At 52.9% G+C, this 20,094-nt stretch overlaps 1 protein-coding gene across 2 annotated transcripts; it reads left to right on the forward strand.

Moving 5' to 3' along the window:
* Nucleotides 1–2,051: 2,051 nt before the first annotated feature.
* Nucleotides 2,052–18,466, forward strand: CTSD (cathepsin D). Of its 2 annotated transcripts, none has more exons than XM_082485948.1 (9): nt 2,052–2,258; nt 2,800–2,956; nt 5,295–5,418; nt 7,083–7,246; nt 11,255–11,454; nt 12,558–12,680; nt 13,695–13,839; nt 14,820–14,918; nt 15,559–18,466. In XM_082485948.1, exons 1-9 carry the CDS (start codon nt 2,194–2,196, stop codon nt 15,718–15,720), a joined length of 1,239 nt encoding a protein of 412 aa, XP_082342074.1. In that variant the 5' UTR covers nt 2,052–2,193; the 3' UTR covers nt 15,721–18,466. The 2 variants fall into 2 exon arrangements, with proteins under 2 accessions (XP_082342074.1, XP_082342075.1); XM_082485949.1 differs by having other exon boundaries at nt 2,053–2,258; nt 7,128–7,246.
* The last annotated feature ends 1,628 nt before the right edge of the window (nt 18,467–20,094 follow it).

The raw sequence follows: 20,094 nt of genomic DNA on the forward strand, positions 1-20,094 counted from the left end.
AGATGGCTGCGGTTTCCCGACCTCTTCAAAGAGAAGGGAGGAGGGCTGGACCTTGCCGGCTCCACTGCTGGCTCTGGGAGAGCCTGAAAGGGTGTAGGGAAGCCCCGGGCCTGGCGTCAGGACTATCCCTGTTGTCTGCAAAGCACATTTGCAAGGGGGTTTAGAGCCCTTGGGGAGGGTGGGTTTGCTTGGGTGGGACAGCGGTTGGGTTGGGTTATGCCCAACCCGCTCCCACCCGCAGATGCTGGGGCTGCCATACCTGGGGGGACGAAAGGATGATACCCCCGAGCCGGAGCCCATGGCAAAGGGGATGCCTCTGGGGTCGGGCTACAGATGCTGGGGGGCCCACCACACCTTGGCCCCTTGCCCGAAAAGAGCCCGGCAGGGTTTTGCTGAGTCACGCGGTGCCGTGGGGCCGGGAGAGCGCCCTGGGGTTTTGCTGACTCAGGGTCAGTGGCGCTTGCCCTGACCACGCGCCCGCGGGGCAGGAGGGAAGCGGGGGCTGGCCGGCCTCCAGGGAGGCACTGCTGAGACTGGCCGAAATAACGGGACCCGGCAAGCTCAGACAACGCCTCCGGCCATTGCGCTGGAAAACCTCGTCCTTGTGGGTGCCGTGTTCCATGGGGAGGCGGCCGGTGTCCTGATACATCCAGCTCAACCGAGGCATGGCAACTTGGACAGCTGGTGGGACGAGACGCAGCCCAGGGCAGGTGTACCCCCTGAAAACACTCGTCACAGACCGCAGTCAGGGGGCGGCGAGCACAGCCCCCGGGGCAGTGGGATGCTGCCATAGGCGGCAGGAGGATGGAAGAGGCTCAGGGAGGGAGGGTGGGGAGGAGATGGCGCAAGTGACACGACCCAGTGATTTTCCAGAAGTTGCATGAACATGAAGGAGGCGGGCAAGGGACAGGGACCCCGCCACGAAGCCAGGGGTCCCCCACCCTAGCAGTGCCCAGCTCATCCCATGGGCTGCTGCTCCCCTATCCCTGAGGTCGGGTGCAAGCAGGAGCAGAAAACAAACACCCCTATCCCTCAGGGCTTGGAAGGGAATGCGTCAGTAAATCCGATTTTATTTATATTTTTTTTCCCCGTTGGTCTCGTGGCTCTGTAAGAGCTCGGTCGGGGCAAACTGGGCAGAGATTAGCTCCATCCGCCACCTCCCAAGTCAGAGAGGTGGCACCTTTGATCCCTGCGGTGGCACCCCGGGGGTGGCAAAGAGCCTGTCCTGGTGCTCCCTGGTGCTCAGCCTGGCATCTCTGTAGGGGGGGACTTCAGGGTCTGCTGGTGGCCAGTGCCCCCTTGGGCTCTGCCCAGCACCAGCATCATCCTCCATGGCTGTAGGTGGCTTGGTACCACCACGGTGGCACTTTGAGGGGGAGAACATCTTGCTTGGCACCCCCCTTAGCCCCTCCCAACCAAGCCATGGTCCGGGATATGCCCATCTCCCTCCCCAAACCCCTCAGCCCCAAGAGATGAGTCCCCCTAAACTGGGGTTGTCCTGGGGCCAGGGAGAAGCATAGGGCTGGGAGGGTGCCACGTTCCCCACTGGAAGGGGGTGCGCAGCCATCCCGGTGGGCCCCGCTGCAAAATTAAACCCCACTGGTGAAGAGTGGGTGGGTGGCCGAGGTCTGTGAGCAGCCCGTGGGCTTCTGGCAGGCTGAGCCCTCGCCATGCTGGGGTGGGGGTGGGGAGGTGGGGGTGTCGTCCCCCCACCACCACCTCCACAGGGAAGAGAGAAAAGCCAGAAAACCCGGAAAAAAAAAAAAAAAACCAACAAACCAGAAGGAAGTTAAAGACACAACAAAAGCAAGCACGCGCCGCCGGCCGGGTGCCTCGTGATTGATTTAATGGTGTTTATTCCCCTTTTCCCGGAGGCTGAGTCACGGGCCCAGGCGCCGGGGGTCAGGCCTGGGGGCTGAGGGGAGGGAGGGAGGGAGGGGGGGAGGGGGGGGGGGGGGGGCGTGGGGCGGCACCCCCGGCCCCGCACCCCACGCGGGTGCCTCCGCCCCGCCCCGCCCTCACGTGACGCCGCCGGTTGCAATTTTAGCCCGTCAGCTGACGCGAAAAATCCCTGGAGAGGGGCCGCCGCGCCTACAAAAACAGGGGAGGCGGCCCGGCGCGGCGTTCGCGGCCTCCCAGTGGCGGGACCCTGCGGCCTGTGTTTCCCCCCCCTACCCCGCGCCTATCGCCGCCATGGGGCCCCGCGGCCTCCTCGTGCTGCTGCTCGCCCTGGCGGGGCCCTGCGCGGCCCTCATCAGGTGAGGTGGGGGAGTGGGTATCCCCCCGGGTCCGGCGGAGCCCCTCGGGTGGGGTGGGGGGTGGCGGAGGGGGACGTGGGACGTGCACCCCAGGTGCTGGTGCAGTGGTGGCCTCCGGGCGCTTCTCAGAGGGACACCCTACCCCCGCCCCGGTGTTGCTCCCTCACTGTTAAAGCAGAGGGGAGGAGGGCTGAGACCTCCCCCGGTGAGGGTTTGGGGCTGATCTGCTGCCCATGGGGGGGAGGGGGGCGGTCTCGGCTGATCTGTTGCCCATGGGGGGGAGGGGGGCGGTCTCTCACCTTGCTTGCCTCTGTTCCCGGTGACCTTTGGTGGCCACCTGCTGTGCCCTCACACCCTTTCCTCCCAGCCTCCGGCTTTGGGAAAAGCGATGAGCGTGGTGGCATGGCAAGGGGTGCTGGTGGGAGCCCAGACCTAGTCTGCCACGTGCTGGCAGGTCCCCTGATTTCGGTGGAGCTGTGCTGCACCCCCGTCTGCACCCCCCACCCCCATTAATAGCTGGGTGTTTGTCCTCTGTGTGCAGGATCCCCCTGACCAAGTTCCCCTCCATGCGGCGGGTCTTGAATGAGGTGGGCAGTGAGATCCCAGACATGAATGCCCTTACCCAGCTCCTCAAGTTCAAGCTGGGCTTTGCTGACCTGGCTGAGCCCACTCCAGAGATCCTGAAAAACTACATGGATGTGAGTAAACCCTCCCTGCTGACCGCTCCTCCTCTGCAGCAGACCCTGGCCCAATTCTAGGGGTACCCATCCCAGGGTGGGGATGGGACAGGACAGGATATGCTAGCCTCATTGTCCCACCCTTTCCCATTCTGAGAAGGTGAAGGAAGGAAAGATGTTGACTGTGTAGGAGAGATTCATGCACCTCCATGGCTTGGTGGGTGGCTGCCAAAAGTTACTTCCCATCATTGCTAAAAATGCTAAAAATAACTAAAAATGCTAATAATTGTAATAACAATAAACAGCCCACTGCCACCCAAGCGGGAGCTTTGCAGCTTTTGTGACATATTTCCTTTGCTCTTTGTCACTAATTAACAATTGTAAATAGGGGCCTGCTCATGTGCCATCCTTCCTTGTATTGTCTGGCCTGTTTGGGCTCTGCTTTCTGCAAGACAGGGGCACAAAATTATGTTCCACTCCTTGGGGCATTGGAGCATAAAAGCGAGTACTGAGCAGGAGGAGAGGGTTTGGCCTGGGCACCAGTTTGCTATAGGACTGGGGATGCGGGACCCTTCTTCTTGCTATCCTTCGTCTTCTGCACCACTTTGGGAAAAGCCATCCTGCACCTCCACCTTCTTCTCGGCAGCTTAGGGAGTAAAGGGACTTTCACGATGGAAGCAGCAATAAAAGAAGCGGCCAGATAAAGGATGTGAGGTTTGCCCTTGCACAGCTACCGGACAGTTGTGGGGTTTCCTATTTCTGGGTTCCCCATGGGGTAACCTTGTAGCTCTTGGCGGGGGGGTGGTATGCAAGTGCTGGCTGGCAGAATAAAGCTGGTGCTGGATACTGGGTGTTAATTCAGGATATTGCCCCTGCTCCCCTTCCCCAGGGGCTCTTGTCACCCAGCCAACACCATCCTCACAGGGCTGTGCTAGGAAGGGCCACCAGTGTTCTAATAGGCAGTGTTGAAAGCCAGGACACTGGCGGTTGCTCCACAGCGTTGCCTCTTGTGCCTGCGGCTTGGGCTGCTGCTCAAGGTAGGACTCTGTTCCCTTGTTGCAGGGAGACCAGCCCAAGCTGTGGCAGGAGATAAGGGACTGCTGGGTCCCTCCCGGCCAGGCCAAAAAGGCTCTTGTTGCCAGAGGAGCTGTTGGAAAGAAAGGCACAACTTCCCCTAGACTGCCCTATATGGTCCCCACCAGCCCCTGGCACCCTTCATGGGTCTATGTGTGTGATTTATGGGGCTCCTATATCAGGGGTTAATTTTCAAGCCCCAGCAATAATTACAGAATCACTGGAAGCAAGTGCTGCCTCCCCATTATGGCTAATTGCAATGGTTTATTAATTACTTGGCAAGCAACCCCCGCAAACTAAGCGCGCAGGAGGTGGGCAGCTTTGATAATCCTGTTTTCTTTTTTTTTTATCCCCCCTGTCTTAATTAAGTACGGGGGGGGGGGGGGTTGGAAAGGCCATGGGCTGACTTCCCTTGCTTAGCAGCCTTGTCTCCAGGGCCCTGATCCAGCTGCTTACCAAGCATGACACAGCTGTGTGCCCCTTTGGGAGGGTTGGGGAAAAATGGGTCTGTCTGGGACCTGCTGAGCATTCCCCATTCATCCTTTCCCTTCCAGATAGAGGGATGTCCTGCAAAAATCTCAGCCACCCAGGTTTCTTCCAGTACCAGCAAAGATGCACTTGCAGGGCAGAGGATATCTGTGCAACAGGGTCTTCTCCTAAACTCTTACCCCACAACCCTTAAATCCTTCTCTGGTAGTTCTACTGAAGCCCTTTCCTCCCTCCAGCTCCTCCCAAGTCTTCCAACCCCTGGGACTGAGCATTTTTTTATTCCTCTCTACCCCAGGAGCTTGCCACCCTGCACCAAAAGCCCCAGTGGCTGTACCTACACCTGCAGTGGGCAGAGCTGCTGCTTGTTGCAACCCACAGTTCCTCTGCAAACCTGCCAGCAAAGCAGCTTCCCAGACAGTTCTGGCTTTTCAATAATGCAGGTGTTTTGCTTGGCTTCCTCCCATCTTTTTGCTCTTCCCTGTAGTGAACCACATGCCAGTCTGCAGACAATCCCCCTTCTGCCCTGTCTCCCTGCCCTGAAAGTCCTCCCCCGCAAATGCCTGTCCTGCTTCTCCTCCACGATATATCCTTTTCCCACCCACTGTAAGGTGTGAACACCAAATGGGAGCCTCCCTTCCAGAGGGCAAAGACCTGGAGCCCGTCACTGCCAAAACCAAGAGGAAAGCAGTGTCTAAATAAGAAGCCAGTCCCCTTTTTCCATGCTAAGAGTTTTTTTTGTCTTTAATCCCTGCTTTTAGCCAGCCACCTCTGCTCACAGCTCCTTTCTCCTCTGCAGGCCCAGTATTATGGCGAGATTGGCATTGGGACACCCCCCCAGAAGTTCACTGTGGTCTTTGACACCGGCTCCTCCAACCTCTGGGTGCCATCTGTGCACTGTCACCTTCTGGACATTGCCTGCTGTAAGTGTCACCAGTGCCAGTTTTGGCTCGGCAGCTTCTTCCCTGCAAAATGCAGATCCTGGCATTGGAAGAGGAGAAACTGAAGCAGCAGCATGAAAGGGCTCACTGGGAGCTGATGGGCTCTTTAGGGTCAGAGCTGGAAATAGGATCCCAACTTCCCACATCCAGTCTTCATTACTCCCTTCCTTCCTGTGTGTGGTGGTTTTTTTTTTGTTTTTTTTTTTCCTCTCCATGTCACCCACGCACAGCTTTAAACCTTCCCCAACAACCTTGGCCCTGCAGCTGGGGAGCAGCATCACAGGTTATGATGTTTCTCCCCAAATTATAGACTGACTCTGCTGTTGCCCCATTGCGCAAGCTGGTGGAAAAAAAAAAATCAGCCGCTTGCCAGATCTGATACAAACTGTCCTAGTTTCTGGTTTATTGCTGCACAGAGCATGTGTGTGCATGTTTATGGATTTATAATTAACAAGAGCCAGGTAGGCACAATGAGGTGAGAATGTGTTAGGGACTACAAGTTTGGTTGTGTGGTTTGTTTTTTTTTTTTTTTTTTTTTCTCTGTGGGGTTTCTACGCAGTAAACCTCCACAGTTGAAGGTGTCAAACCTGGCTATGGCAAAATGTCATTTAAAAGCCACCAGCTGCGCTGCATGCTGCTTAAGCAGAGCAGAGAAACTTGTGAAGTCAACAAGTGCAATCATAAAAGGCAGCCTATAGTACTTTTTGTGGGTAATGAGGAAATTTGGACTTCTTGTACAGCCCTAGTGCCCACAGAGGAGATGGACCTTCTTTCTGCATATGTGAAATGAGGTTTAGGACATGGTAGGGTGATGAGGTCCAGACCTAGTCTGTCCTGGGGGTCCCTGATCTCTAGCAGGGAGCTGACTTCTCAAGGCAGCAGTTTAGGACTCGCTGGGACTGAAGGGCTTGTTTTATGAGTATGCAATGAGCCTAACCTTCTGCCAGACTGGGATCCAGGCAGCCCAGCCAGGGAAGTGCCCATATAGCATGTTGGTTTCCGCAGGGCTCGACTGGTTTGTCCTCAGCTGCTGTCTGCTGTGTTCAACGAGCAGCCAGGGTCTGTTGGCTGAGCTGGCTGAGCTTGCTATGCACCACTGCCCAACTCGTGACTTGGGAGGAATCTGCAGAGGAGGAATCTGCCTAGCCATAAAACCAGTGGTATCTTAGTTCCCAGCCTTTCCAAGGAGAAAAGCATCTTGGACTAGGGAAAAGCCCTTCCTTCTCTGCAAATAACCAAATATTTTGAGCCCTCTCTATGAAAAAAAACAATGACTGGAAAAAAAATAAATCCAGCTATTCTTAGTAAAAGAAAGATAAACCCATAAAGTGAAAATGTTCATACTCAGAGCAGGCTATATTTAAAGCCACTCTGGTTCTCCATGGCATGGGGGGGATGTGTTGCTCTGCTGCCTAACACCCTGAGTCACCAGCCACATAGCCTCTAGGCTCTTAATACCCAGTGGCCAAATCCGATTTAACAGCCAAATTGGATCTGCCCACCTAATTCCCCAGTTGTTGGAAATGCTTTGTTAAGCAGTCCAGCTTTTGGAAATGACAGGTTCAGGCCCACCTTCACATTGTTGAGTGTCTGTCTGGGTGAGTTGGGCAGTGTGGGGTTAGGTATTGGGAAGCCATAGGTGTCAGGTAGCACTGATGTATGTTCACCTGTGTCCCCTTTCCCGGCTGCAGTGCTGCACCACAAGTATGATGCCTCCAAATCCAGCACCTACGTGGAGAACGGCACCGAGTTTGCCATCCACTATGGGACAGGGAGCCTCTCCGGGTACCTCAGCCAGGACACTGTCACGGTGAGTAACAACTGCCCTTGTCCCAAGCTGCCCCAGCCTGCTTTCAGCAGAGTGCTCAAAGCCGTTTGATTTCAACGGGTCTCCCTTCTTGTGTGTCCTACTGGTATTAAGCATGCTTCAGCAATGTGTTTCCAAGTGCTTTGAAACAAGGTGATGATGACTGAGGCAGGCAGAGAAGGGGGCAGGTATTAATCAGCAGGGCAGCAGGCTAGGACCGTGAACCACACACATGGTGCCCTGCGAACATAGTCTCTGGCCATCCCTCCAACCCTCTTCCTCCTGACCCGAAAAATTTCCCAGCTCAAGCACATGCCAGCACACCACTGCACAGGCTGCTGGTGGTTTCCAGCTTGTTCTTGGCCAATATCTGTGCGGTGGATGTCCACACAAGCAGCTGCCCAGACACTGATCAGAAATGGGCTCTTTGCAGCCACATCTTAGTCTGCTTATGTTTGCAAAGGCTGTGAAACACCTTGCAGGGGGGTCCCCAGCAGTGTTTGGGGCCCAGCTTGAGATAGCTGGGTTGCTGGTGGTCGCTTCCCATCGTTTCCTTTCAGTGAGCAAAGGCTGAGCTTTCTGCCCTGGGAAGGACAGGCCCCTTTCAGGACTGCGTCCCAGGTACAGGTGCTTGTGAGAGTTTGCCAGCTGCTGCGTGTCAGCGGTGCACATGCTCCCAGATTACTTGGTTCTGGCAGGGTGTCTGGTTCTGTTTTACCTCAAACCAGGACATAGGGATAAGAGCATATGTTTGCTTCGCAGGGGGAGACAAAGCAAAAGTTTTGAATAAGCACGTAAATCTAGGGATTTGGGGGTTTCCTTGTTAGGTTCAGCTGAAAAGTGTTGGATAACCAATTTCATTGGGATCAAAAGAAAAATATCCAAGAGGAGCCCAAAGTGGATGGCTCATGTAAGGAGCGCTCTTTAGCTTGTCCTTATAGCAGGAAAATTTCAGGCTAGCCTGGAAGCACCAGCCATTGCCTCTATGCTACATCCAAAGATGCCAGCAGCTCAGGCTGGTTGCAAGACCCACTTCAAGGGAGAGTGCTCAATGAACCCTGGAAAGAAGTGTAGACAAGGTCATGGGGGATGCCAGCAGCTTTGCACCTCTGGTTTTGTTCTCTGCCTCCTGCAGCCCACTGAGCTTCGGGACCATTTCAGTTTCATTTAATGCCATTTATTTCCTGTGTCCCTTGGTTTACTTAGAAACATCTTGCCACAAAAAAAGCTGCCCATTTCAACCTGCCTGTGGCTGTTGCCAAATGAAGATGCCCTGCATGTAACATTAATGGGTTGTCTTATGTTAGGTTTGCAAAATACAGATGGAGCAGGCAGAGGCATCTACATTCATCCCAGCAATGGAGCGGGGCAGCAAGGCAAACAGCAAACTTCATTGTCCTGTGAAAGCGTGGGCTGGTTTAGGCGCTTTCCAGATTAATGCAGGGGCTGAAGTGAGTCAGAAGGAAAGGAAGGAAAGTTGAAGTTGCAGCTATTTTTTTTTTTGTTTGTTTGTAATTATCACCCTAATGCCTACTTGCTAATTAGCTCTCCACTTCCCAGCAGCTCAGAGGAAGGATTTTGAGCCTGAGCTTGTTTGGGAAGTGGGGATGGCTCTTGGCAGCCAGCACATCTTGTAGCATTTGGTTTCTGTCTGGGCACAAGCAAGAGAAACCTTGCGTGGAGCCTGAGCAGTATCATGCTTGCAGTGAGCAGGAGTGACTGAGAGGGTCAGGGACCTTCAGCTTAGACACTAAGATGCTTCCTATGATGCACAAGTTCCCAGTTGGGTCTAGTCTGGAAATTCAGACATTGAAATAGCCTTTGGGGTGACCCTCTCAGCCTCAGCCATCCTGATGGGTAGAAGCAGCCTGTGGTGGCACTGACATGTGACCGAAAGGCTCTAGTTGGCAGGTGGTCCAGAGTCCCTCATCCCTGAACTTTTTTTGGGAGAGGGTGATGAGCTCATGTTGAGCATCCTCTCTCCTTCTGTGGAGGAATGATGCGCTATAGCACCATGCTCCCTGGTGCCGCTCACTCTCTGAAGAGCAGTGGGTTCAGCTAGCCCTCTGCTGCTTGAGTATCTCATCCCTTTATCACAGCCAATCTTGGGATTTCCTTCAAGGACACCAGAGGAAACATTGCTGGCCATGGGGCACTGGGTCTCTCCTAGGGCTGCAGTGCAGCTATGCCATGCCATGCAGGAGATGCTCTTCCTTGCCTCTCCCCTGTGCCTCTGCAGAGGGGAGCCCTGAGCCCAAACCGTGCCATGGAGGGTCTTGCCTCTAGTCTGCCTTCACCATCCAGTTCTTGCCTGCTTCGCTGAGGTTGCTAATAAGGAGGCCCAGCAAGCTGCAGGGTGCCGACACCTGTCTGCAAAGCACTGGAGAGTGGCCACCATGCAATCATCCACTGGTAATGATTTTCAGTCTCTCCTTATCTGGGCGAGGGCCAACCAAGAGACAAAGATGAAGGCTCTGTCACCTGGTGCCAGCGCTCTGCTAAAGATGCTCTTAGGTTTCAGTCCTGCTGAAGACCAAATGTGGGCAGGGTCTGCTGAGACCCCACCACCGGGCAGATACTTTCCTCCCTCTTGGGATGTGCAACCTTGGCAATATTCAAATAAACCTGGTACTCATTTTTTTTCAGTCCATTGCATTTTACTTTTTTTTTTTTTAAGTGGAAGCTTTATTGAACTGTCTGAGCTTCTGCAGGACCAGTTGTGCTGTGTCGTGGAGCAGTGGCTTTTGTAAACCTGTGGCATACAACCGGAGCGCTTACCATGTGCTGGCAAGCGGATGCGTTGCTGTGAGCTGTTTTGCCCCACATCCTGCTCTGTGGCTTTTAGCTTTTGCAAGCCCCGATTGCCCTTTCCTAGTGCAAGCCTCTGATACCATTAAAGCCAGCACTGCCAGCACTATCCCAGCCTTGCACTCACCCTGGGGGGATATTAGTAATTTACAGGGATCGTTATCAGTCATCAGGTAGGAGAGGCCAGCTTTTCAGTCCAGCCTGATTCACTACAGGGCTGCTAGCTGGAGGCTGAGAAGCTGAAATTGTCATAGCACAGATACTAAAATTGCCTGTGGTCAGTCAGAAGTTTGTAAACCTCCTGAACTGCTAGACCCAGGAGCCAGCAGGCATGTCCTGCTCCCCATCGGCAGAGCTATCCTGTTTTCTGTGATCCCCTCCTTTCTGGGGATCTGCCCTTGTGGGGCGTTTCAGCTTTCCAGCAGGGAAAGCCAGTCTTTCTCATGGCTGGCAAGAGGTGACCTTTGCATTCACAGTACTCTGCTTGCTATTTTTGTGCTTCAGGCTCAACCTAGTGTTCCTGGCTGGGTCTTCTCCCCTCCCATGGGAGGTCTGCAGGCTGGTGGCCCTTCTGGGAATGTAGCAATATCCTGGGGATGTTTCTTATACAGGGAAAATCACAGGGGTTGTTGGCAGAGGTGAAAGGGTCTTGTGCTCCCAACTGGGGATGGGTGCAGCACCTGAGGAGGGAGGACACAGAGGTGACTTAGAAGGTGTACAGGGTGGGAAAGATAATTAAAGGCACAGCATAAGAGTTGCTCAGACTGGGAGGAAAGGATGTAGGGGGGACCAAGTGATAGAGAGCCCTCTATGCAAAGTGGAGGAGCTGCAAAATGGTATGGCCAGTGCCACGACCGAGCAAAAGACAAAGTGCTGGGTGAGGTGGTACAAAGAGCAAAGGGGAGCTCCCTGCCCACAGGGGTGTGCTGGGCTTTGCGGGGACTCAGGAGGTGCCACTGTGCAGCTAGCGTGGCCTGTGTCCCTCCCTCTCCCCCTTCCCCCCCTCCCCCCAAGGAGAGTGGCACCAGGATATCTGGTTTCTGCAGCTGCTTACAAATTCAAGTGTGAAAGCAGGCAGGAGTATGGCAGCACATTGAGGGATGCACTACAGCTTATGTTCAGTGAGATCCTGTTTCTGCCTTGGTCCCCTGAGTCAGTTTTCTTTACAATCTGCTTTTCCCTTCCCTCCCCATCTCCTGTCAGCTTGGTAACTTGAAAATCAAGAACCAGATCTTCGGGGAGGCTGTGAAGCAGCCAGGCATCACATTCATTGCTGCCAAGTTCGACGGCATCCTGGGCATGGCTTTCCCGAGGATCTCTGTGGACAAGGTCACCCCTTTCTTCGATAACATCATGCAACAGAAGCTGATTGAGAAAAACATCTTCTCCTTCTACCTGAACAGGTAGTTTTGGGTTTGGTGGTGCACTTCTCGTTGCGAGGACAAGCCCAGCTGAGCATTTCTGTGTGTCTTCCCATAGCACCTCTTGCTATGTGTCAGTTTACGCCCTGGCCAGCGCCATTGGGAGTTCTCAGCAAGGTCTCCTTGCTAGACCAGTCAGGCCAAAATCTCTCATGTTTACTGCTTTGAAGTAAGAAGAAAAGTAGAAATGCAGCCATTTTACTGATAAAAGGCTGGGTAGGTCTGCTACCAGATTTCTTAACTGATGAAGAGACAGAAGATGTTTCCAGAGGAAAGAGAAACAGGGCTGTGATCATGAGATTGCAGGCTGCTAGTACAGTTCCTGTTAGCGGGTAAACACAGCCCCAGTCTGTTGCCAAAATCTATGAGCCACGTGGCCACCACCGTGTCACCCCGCAGGCAAGCATACCCCCCACCAGTCATCTCTAACAATGGGGCTAACACTACCTCACCCCCCAGGAAATCCTCCTGCATGGCTCCCAGCACCTTCCTATCCACTGCTGCTCCTCCAGGCCCACCCTGTCATCCTCCTGACACCACAGGGGGGACTCTGAACTACTTCAGCCCAAAAAGTAGCACGCAGGGAGTGGGGAGGGCAGAGAAGGCTGCTGCTGGCCACTCAGGCGCCAGCCCTCCCCCGTCACCATATTTCTTCCCATCTGCTCAACAGCGAGCTTTTATCTGACGGTAACCTTGAAGATTCAGCTCCAAGGCTGCTGGCTGGCACAGAGTCGGGTGTAGATAACCTAATGCTGCATCAGCCGTGTCCAGCCCCGCATGGGTGTTTGTTACAAGCCGATTATGCAGGGGGTTTCTCCAGTTTCTCCAGGTGTCCGGGTGAAAGCACAAAGCGAAAAGCTGCAGGATGCTTCAGCTGGGCCAAAATATTCCCATTTCCCCACCTCAGCCTATCTCATGGTATCTGTCCCTACAATGACACGTTATAGCATGACATAAGTTGTCTGTCTCCAACACTGCTGATGGCATGCTTCACCCCCAAGCACTTCGGTGTGTGTTTTGGGGGCACACAGAGGGGGTTGTTCTCACCCTGCTCCTCATGTTCATGGGTTTGGGTTATTTTTCAGAGACCCCACTGCTCAGCCTGGTGGTGAGCTGCTCCTGGGAGGAACTGACCCCAAGTATTACAGTGGCGACTTCAGCTGGGTCAACGTCACGCGCAAGGCTTACTGGCAGGTCCACATGGATGCGTAAGTGCCCCCTCCACCCAACTACATGTGTGGGGACATGTGTGCAGACAGTTCATGCCTGGGGCTGGGCTGAGACCCTCCCCAAAAAGGAATCCTCTATACCTGCAACACGTCCACGCCAAAAAAAAAAAAAAAAAGGGGGGGGGGGCAGATTAAAATCCCACCTTCAGGCTGGGTCACTTGTTGCTGGAAAGGGCGGAGAGGAAGAAAACAGCAGGAGATGTTCTGCAAAATCCTTTCTTCTTGTTTACAATTTGGCCCCTGAAAACACCTGCTGCGGCCTTGTGAAGCTGGGGAAAAAGCTGGTGTGTCCTCCTTTCAGGCAGGGCAAGCACCGTGGATTAAACCCCAGCTTTGCTCAGCTCTCAGCAACAACTGAGCTGTGTGGCTTATTTGCACACAGCTCCAGAGGAGCAGGATGAGGCCCCAGGAAGCCAGCCCTTGACTGAAGGGCACAGCGCAGCAATCAGTGTGCATTGTTGGAGGCAGAGGGGAGGAGAGCAGGCTGAGCTGCTGGCCCGCCAGCCCTGCGGTCTATTCTGAGCTCTCCCACGTGATGGGAACTTAAAAGTGGCCTGTGATCAGAGCGTGTCCTTTTCCTGGGGATTGCATCCCTCCCCAGCACAGAGTTTAGTTCTAATCTTCCTCATCCCTGCTACATTGGCAAAGTGTGGCAGACCCTTGGCTGGAAGGCTTTATCTGTCCACGCTGCTGTGAAATAAGATGTGGGTGAGGAAGCCAAGCAATTCCTATTGTCTCTTTGATGTACATGAACACTTCCCTTGTCCGTGACCCCCTCAGCCATCACACTGCCCCGTTAAGCCTTTGCTTTTTGCAGTAGTACAGGTCATACGAGTTCCTAATGCATCACCTTTAGCTTACTCATGTGCCCATGAATCATGGTGTTTAGCAGGCAGGGTATGCAGGCAGCAGTCAACTTTTTGCCTGCTGCTCCCTCCAGCCTTTTCCTGGAGGCCTCTAAGAGTTGTCTTCTGTCTGGGCATCTCTCCCCAGGGTGGATGTTGCCAATGGGCTGACTCTGTGCAAAGGGGGCTGTGAGGCCATCGTAGACACAGGAACCTCACTCATTACTGGCCCCACTAAGGAAGTGAAGGAGCTGCAGACCGCCATCGGTGCAAAACCACTCATCAAAGGCCAGGTGAGGCTGGGCTGGGAAAGTGGGAGTCCATGGCCATCATGGCATCCATGCTAACACCCTGCTTTGTACCCAGATGCTTCTAGCGACCCCAGTCTTCTGCTCCCCTTGCTCTCCGTTCCCAGTCTGTACTCCCAGAAAAGCCTGCAGCATAGCAGGGGCCCCTCTGTCGTTTGACACCCTGCTTGTGTTCTCAGTGGAGGGCTCAGTCCTGTGAACTTCAGGAGGTTTTGGGGTCACCTCTGCCACCTGCCTCTGGGAGGCAGGGGAGAAGGGGTGCGAGTTGCAGCTGAGGCCAAGGATTCACATTAATGTGAGTCCAGAGGCACTTTAATACAAATACATTAATGCAAATGACAACCCTTCCCTGCCAAGTTTTTAACCATCTTAGCTAATCTCACAAGGTCACCTGTCCTCCCTGAAATTGTGGAGGAACAGAGATTATAAGGATCCTCTAGGAAGGATGCTCTGCTCCGAAACCCCTCCCAAATCACAGAGCCATGAGCACTTGTAGGGCTTTTCTGCAGTGTGGGGAGACCCCGTGCTGCAGCAACAACTGGCTTAGACCTGCCAGCTTCCCTAAGACTTGACAGTGTTAATTAAACTGGCTTTGTCCCTTCATCACACCATGAGTCCCTGTCTGTGTCTCTAGGCTGTATTGACCCATGTCTTCCCCTCATGTGGCAGAGGAAAGACCCGAGCCCTGCTCCGTCAGGTGCTGTGCCCTGGGGCTCAGCAGAACCAAAGGCTGAACCCAGCATCCTTTTGCTCTAAAATCCTGAAACCCTCTGGCCTCTCAGCTTGCAGCCCTGGGCAGGGGGCAGCACACTTTACCTCAGCTTAGCTCAAGTGTCTTCTGCACCCTGAGATAAGCAGTTCTTGGGCACAACCACATCTTTACTGTGCTTTTCCCCAGGGGAGATCATGGCCTTTCCTGAAGGAGTGGGAGCTGTCATCTAAAGCCTTAACTGTTTCTTTTCCAGTACGTGATCCCCTGCGATAAGGTGTCATCTCTGCCTGTTGTCACACTAACACTAGGAGGGAAGCCCTACCAGCTTACTGGAGAACAGTATGTCTTCAAGGTGCGTCCAGGGAGCTTTTGCCACCCATATGCTTCTCCCGTAAGGCCTAACTTTTGGCTTCTCCACTTAAACCTCAACCATGAAATCCAAAATGCAAGAGCAGCAAAAGCGAGGCTGGAGCTAGGCAGTTGGGAAAAAGTCTGAAAGGTTGGGGTGATGGGGTGGTGGCACTGGCTGATGGACAAAGGCAACCTCACCAAAGTCTGACAGCTCCCCCCATATGATGCTCATGAGGGATAGCGGGATGGGAGAGAAAGGGCAGTTGTGTCACTTTCTACAAATATTTTGGCCTTTTCAGCTGGATTCTAGTGCCATGATGCCAGCCTTCTCATAGCAGAGGCCGCCAGCCTGGCATTTAAGCCATCTTGTACAGAATTTCAAAGATTGCTCTAACTCAGAGCTGCATGGGCTGGGAGGTTTATGGGCACGTGTGGCTTTACTTGATGTTTTGCTGCGTAAGGGCTCTGGGAGGAGGAGCTGGGTTTGGAGCAATGAGAGTGGTGGGTTGGGAGTTACTTTTGCAAGCTGTGGATTGCAGACTGGGAGAGGCGGGTGGTGTTGGCAGGTATTATTGCAAAGCCTGTGAGGTTGAGGAAAGGGGAGGACCTCCTCAGACTGAAGCTCTTGCTCTTCTCTTTAGGTTTCTGTACAAGGAGAGACTATCTGCCTGAGTGGCTTTTCAGGCCTAGACGTCCCACCCCCTGGGGGCCCGCTCTGGATCCTGGGAGATGTCTTCATCGGTCCCTACTACACCGTCTTTGACCGTGATAATGACTCTGTTGGCTTTGCCAAATGTGTCTAAGCGCCTGATCCCCACTGCCTCTGCTACACACACATTTACACACATGCACAGGAGCCGTAAAGAAGGATTAGAAATCCAGTGAGTGGAAAGGAGAAAAAAAAAAAAAAAAAGAAAAAGAAATGGAACTAGACTTAAAATTACATGGAAAATAGTCATTAGTGCCCTGCTAGCTACTTTTTCCCCCTCTGTTGAGTAAGTGGTGCTGGGAGGTCTCTAGTTGACACCTCCAGCTGGAGTAGCCCCTTGCTTTACTGCTAGGTCTTCCAGTATTTGTTTTTAAGAAAGATTCTCAGAGCTGAACAAGGCCCTTGTGTCTCCCAGCCCTGGTCTTCTACCTGGGGGGCAGCTGACTGGAGCCGGTGCCCAGCACCTCTGTTCCTTGCAGAGAGGCTGTATGGCTCCTCTTGGGTTTGGGCTTCTGCACTGGGGGAGAGGGACGGGGAAGGCTGTCCAGCATGTTATTTACTACTTGCTTTTTCACTGATGAAGTGGGGGAGCGGGAGGTGGGGGAGATTCTGTCTGCATCACCCCTCTGCGATGGGTTGAAGCAGCGACCATTAGGTCATTTCTTAATGGGTTTGTTCTGGCTTGGTCCTAGGAGAGCACATCCTGGGCTGGAGTGACAGTGAATTGTGGTAGCATGCCCAAGGGTTGAGTTTCAGAGCCCGAGTGCTCTGGTGATGTGTTTTTGTGTAATGGTGGCACTAGTGAGAGAGCTGGAGGCGTGACATCCATGTGCCTGACTTAACAGGGCAGTGATTTGTAGGGGGGGGCTCCAGCCAGTGAGACTCTTTGGGGACTATAAATATAAAGGGGGTCAAGATAGGATGTAATAGAGGTCACTTGAATTTATGGCCATGAAGGCCCAGCTTTCTGCTGGGCAGTCACTTGACACAGGTTCTGGAGTTTGGTGAACTTCTCCCAGGTTCCCCGAACTACAGATCTTCCCAGCTTCTTCCACAGCCTGTAAGTTGAGAATAACGTTTCCTAAAGCAACTAAGTGATCTACAAGCTGAAATCACACTGATAAAATCCATAGATGTTTTCTCAGCCACGTAAGACCTTTTGGAAACATTATTCACAGAAGTTTGAACTGCCCAAAACTCAAGAGACAGCAGAGCTAGCAAGCCTCCCAGGCAGGAGGGTGCCGTGGCAACTGCTGGACTTGCATTTGCTTTCCTTGCTGCCCCATCCTGAAACCCAACTGCCTTTAACACCCTCCTTACCTTCTTTCCACCTTACTAATGCTGGTGAAAGCTCTGTCCATGTCCACCCTGTGTTGCAGATGGAGTGAGGCACAAACCTGTTTCAGAGATGATGTAGCTGATCTAGCTGCGTTCATAGATCCTCCTGGAGAGCTGAGATCTGTGCATATGGAGCTGCTTGCTTTGCTGGGCTTGAGTCAGTAGGCAAACACTGACGGAGCTGGGAGGACAATAAAGTGAGTTTTAAGCAGTACCAGAAAGCAGAGGAGAGTTTGCCAAGAATCCTAGCCCATGCTGGGAGTAAAAGACTCTCTCCACTTTCCCAGTGCACTGGATCAGGTCGTGAAGTTAGGGAGTGGCAGCAGGTGAGGGGCAAAGCTGAAGGTGGCATCACCACTGGCTGTGGCCCCAGACCAGGCAAAACAGATGGTAAAATCCTGGCTTCCCAAAACTCACCAATAAATTCTGCCAGCAGTACTAGTGGGACCAAGGAAGTTCCCCAGAGAAGTTTTTGGGCAGTAAGTTAATAGATGGTTATGCCTAATGAAATGCATACACGTCATCCCCAATACTGAATTCACCACAAACATCAGAGGCAAGGGTGGGAAGAGGTCCTGAGGTGAGACATGGGAGGACAGTGAGCCTGCAGGTGTCCCCTGTCCCCACCTCCTGCAGCTGGTCAATTTGGCTTTATAACCATGCCTCACACCTTGCAGGGGTCTGGCAGGGGCAGTGGGGACAAGCCTGGGCACACTTATGTGTGTATCATCCCTCCAACCCTAGATGTGACAAATGCTGCTCCCAAAGCTTGCTTCTGCCTGCTCATAGTCTTCACCTGCAATGCTGCATCTGGATGCCTAAGGACAGCTGTTGCAGACTGGCTAGAGAACAGTAGCGTGTTACCAAAAAAAAAAGTCATTAATAGGTACTCCAAAATCAGCAGATACTCAACGCCTCTCCGGAGAGCCCTGGTTTCACACCAAGTACGTGCCCAGAGCTCCTCCAAGTCCTGCTACATCATTTCCCAGCTGCAGGATTTCTCCAGCGCAGTGAGACAGAGACAGCCTCTTGGGTACCCGCTAATCAGACATGATGCAGTGGGGAAAGCCTGACCGACATGGAGCTGGTGGTGGGTTTTGAATGTCTTCGGCATCAGATTTAAGCGGGACGTGCAGTGCAGCCCCAGAACAAGCTGTTGCACCACAGTTCTGCTGGGCATGCAATGCCTTATGCCGTCCACGTTGTAGCCTCTGCGGTAACCCAAGGCTGGGGTGATGTCTGTCCTTAGGCAGGCAGGAGACTGCTGCTGGGAAAAGAGCTTGGCCCAGAACGATGCCCTGAGTAACATATGTTAGGATAGGCTGGAGGAGCAGTACATCGTAGTCTTCCCTGAATGGGTCTCCTCCCCTTGTTCTTTTAGTTGCGTTTTTAAACCAAACTCTAACTGAGTGACTGTTGGGTTTTTTTTAATCTAATTTGCTGTCAGAACTACCGTCTCATCATAGAAAACTGAAAAGAAAATACAGTATTTTCCCCCTTAATTCTGAGAGTACTCGTTCCTTTGAGATGCAAAACTCTTTCTCAGTGTCCAGAGACTGTCTCCCAGACCTGTTGACCCAGTATGTCTGGTTGTCTGCTTGGGTGGGCTTACATGTGTTTCAGAAAGGCTCCTTCCTTTCTCTCTGATAAGGAAACATGCTGGGAGGCTGTTGGGTTTGTTTTTTTCAATGTATTAAAACATAACCCAGCCTCTGCAGGATGACATGACAGTGTCACCTGCCTGACCCAGCACCAACCAGGCAGGCACTCCTGGCATCATTCCTAGCCTACAGCCTTCTCCTGGGGCTGCGTCTTCCTGGCTGAGTATTGCCAAGGCTGGTCCTCCAACAGGGTACTCGGGCTGTCCCCTAAGCCTCTGGGCCAGCTAGGACAAGCTCCTACTGGACTTGGGTTATAGACTGGTGCTGTAGCAGCTAAAGCGGGGCTCAAGTTTCTAAGTCCAGCCTAAAACTCACTAGGATGTGCAGTTTATGCTTCCGGAGTGTGGTGATGAAGAAAACTTGGGTTTTTTTCAAAATGTAGGAAAAATCCATCCCTTTTGCTTGGCTGTGTGATTTTTAGTCCTAGTGCTGCTGTACAGGAGCTGGAGACTCCAATGCAGAATGAACGCCCCATGTGCCAGGTGGAAGATAAGAGCTAATCCCTACTTTGAAAGAAGCATCATCTACATAAGCAAGACGGATGCAGCCAAGTCTCATCCCATTTTCTGAGCGCAGATCTAAGCACACAGAGCTTAACTGATTTCCCCACTGGCAGGTCCCAAGCCTCTGTTCCCCCAGGATGCCTTAATACCCCAATCAGCTGTTCTCCTACATTAAAGAGATGGATTTAACCCAAAAGGGCTGGCTGGGTCCTGAAAACCAATCATGCCGCCCACCGTTCCTCAATAGCCCCAGGGGAGAACAAGTCATCCACTGCCAAATATTTATTGATGGGAATACGAGGGCGTTGTTTCTGCTGGGGGGGGGAATTGTGCCTAAGCCTTTAATCGTGCAGTGACTACTCAATGTTACATCTCAGCAGGAACAATCACAGGCTTGATCTTGGCCAAGAGCTAGAGAAGCCAAGAGCCAGGATTGTCCACCTATGCTTCTCCAGCAGGCAGCAGAGCACACCCCACCCTGTGAGCAGCCTGCACGTGGCCCCACGTTATCGTGCCCAGCAAATCCTCAGGTTTACACCAGCCCCCTCATTTACTGCACCATCTCTGCAGAACTCCGTGCACATGACAATTTGCTAAGTCACTCTTCTATTAAATGTCTCCACTGCTGCAAAGAAGATACAATTTTTCATTACACGTCCCCTTGAGTAGTAGGGTGCTTGGCCCTGACCCTCAGGTCTGACTTCATGGCCTTGATCCTTCTCCAACCAACTCTGCTCGAGGCTTTGCCAAAAGCCCACTCAGACAAGGACCTGCCCAAGGAGAGGGAGGACAAGACCCCTTGTTTATGGAGATTACTTGTGCATCTGGGTGGCTCAGCAACTTTTGATTTGGCAAACTATTTTTACTCATCATGAATGACTAAGCATGTTGTTTTGGGGGCTGGTGGCTTTTTCTTTTTCCGGTCTTTCTTGGATTTATTTATTTTTAGGTTCCTTTGGGAGGAAA

The sequence above is a fragment of the Vanellus vanellus genome (genome assembly GCF_965231255.1).
Source record: "Vanellus vanellus genome assembly, chromosome: 6".
NCBI lineage: Eukaryota > Metazoa > Chordata > Aves > Charadriiformes > Charadriidae > Vanellus > Vanellus vanellus.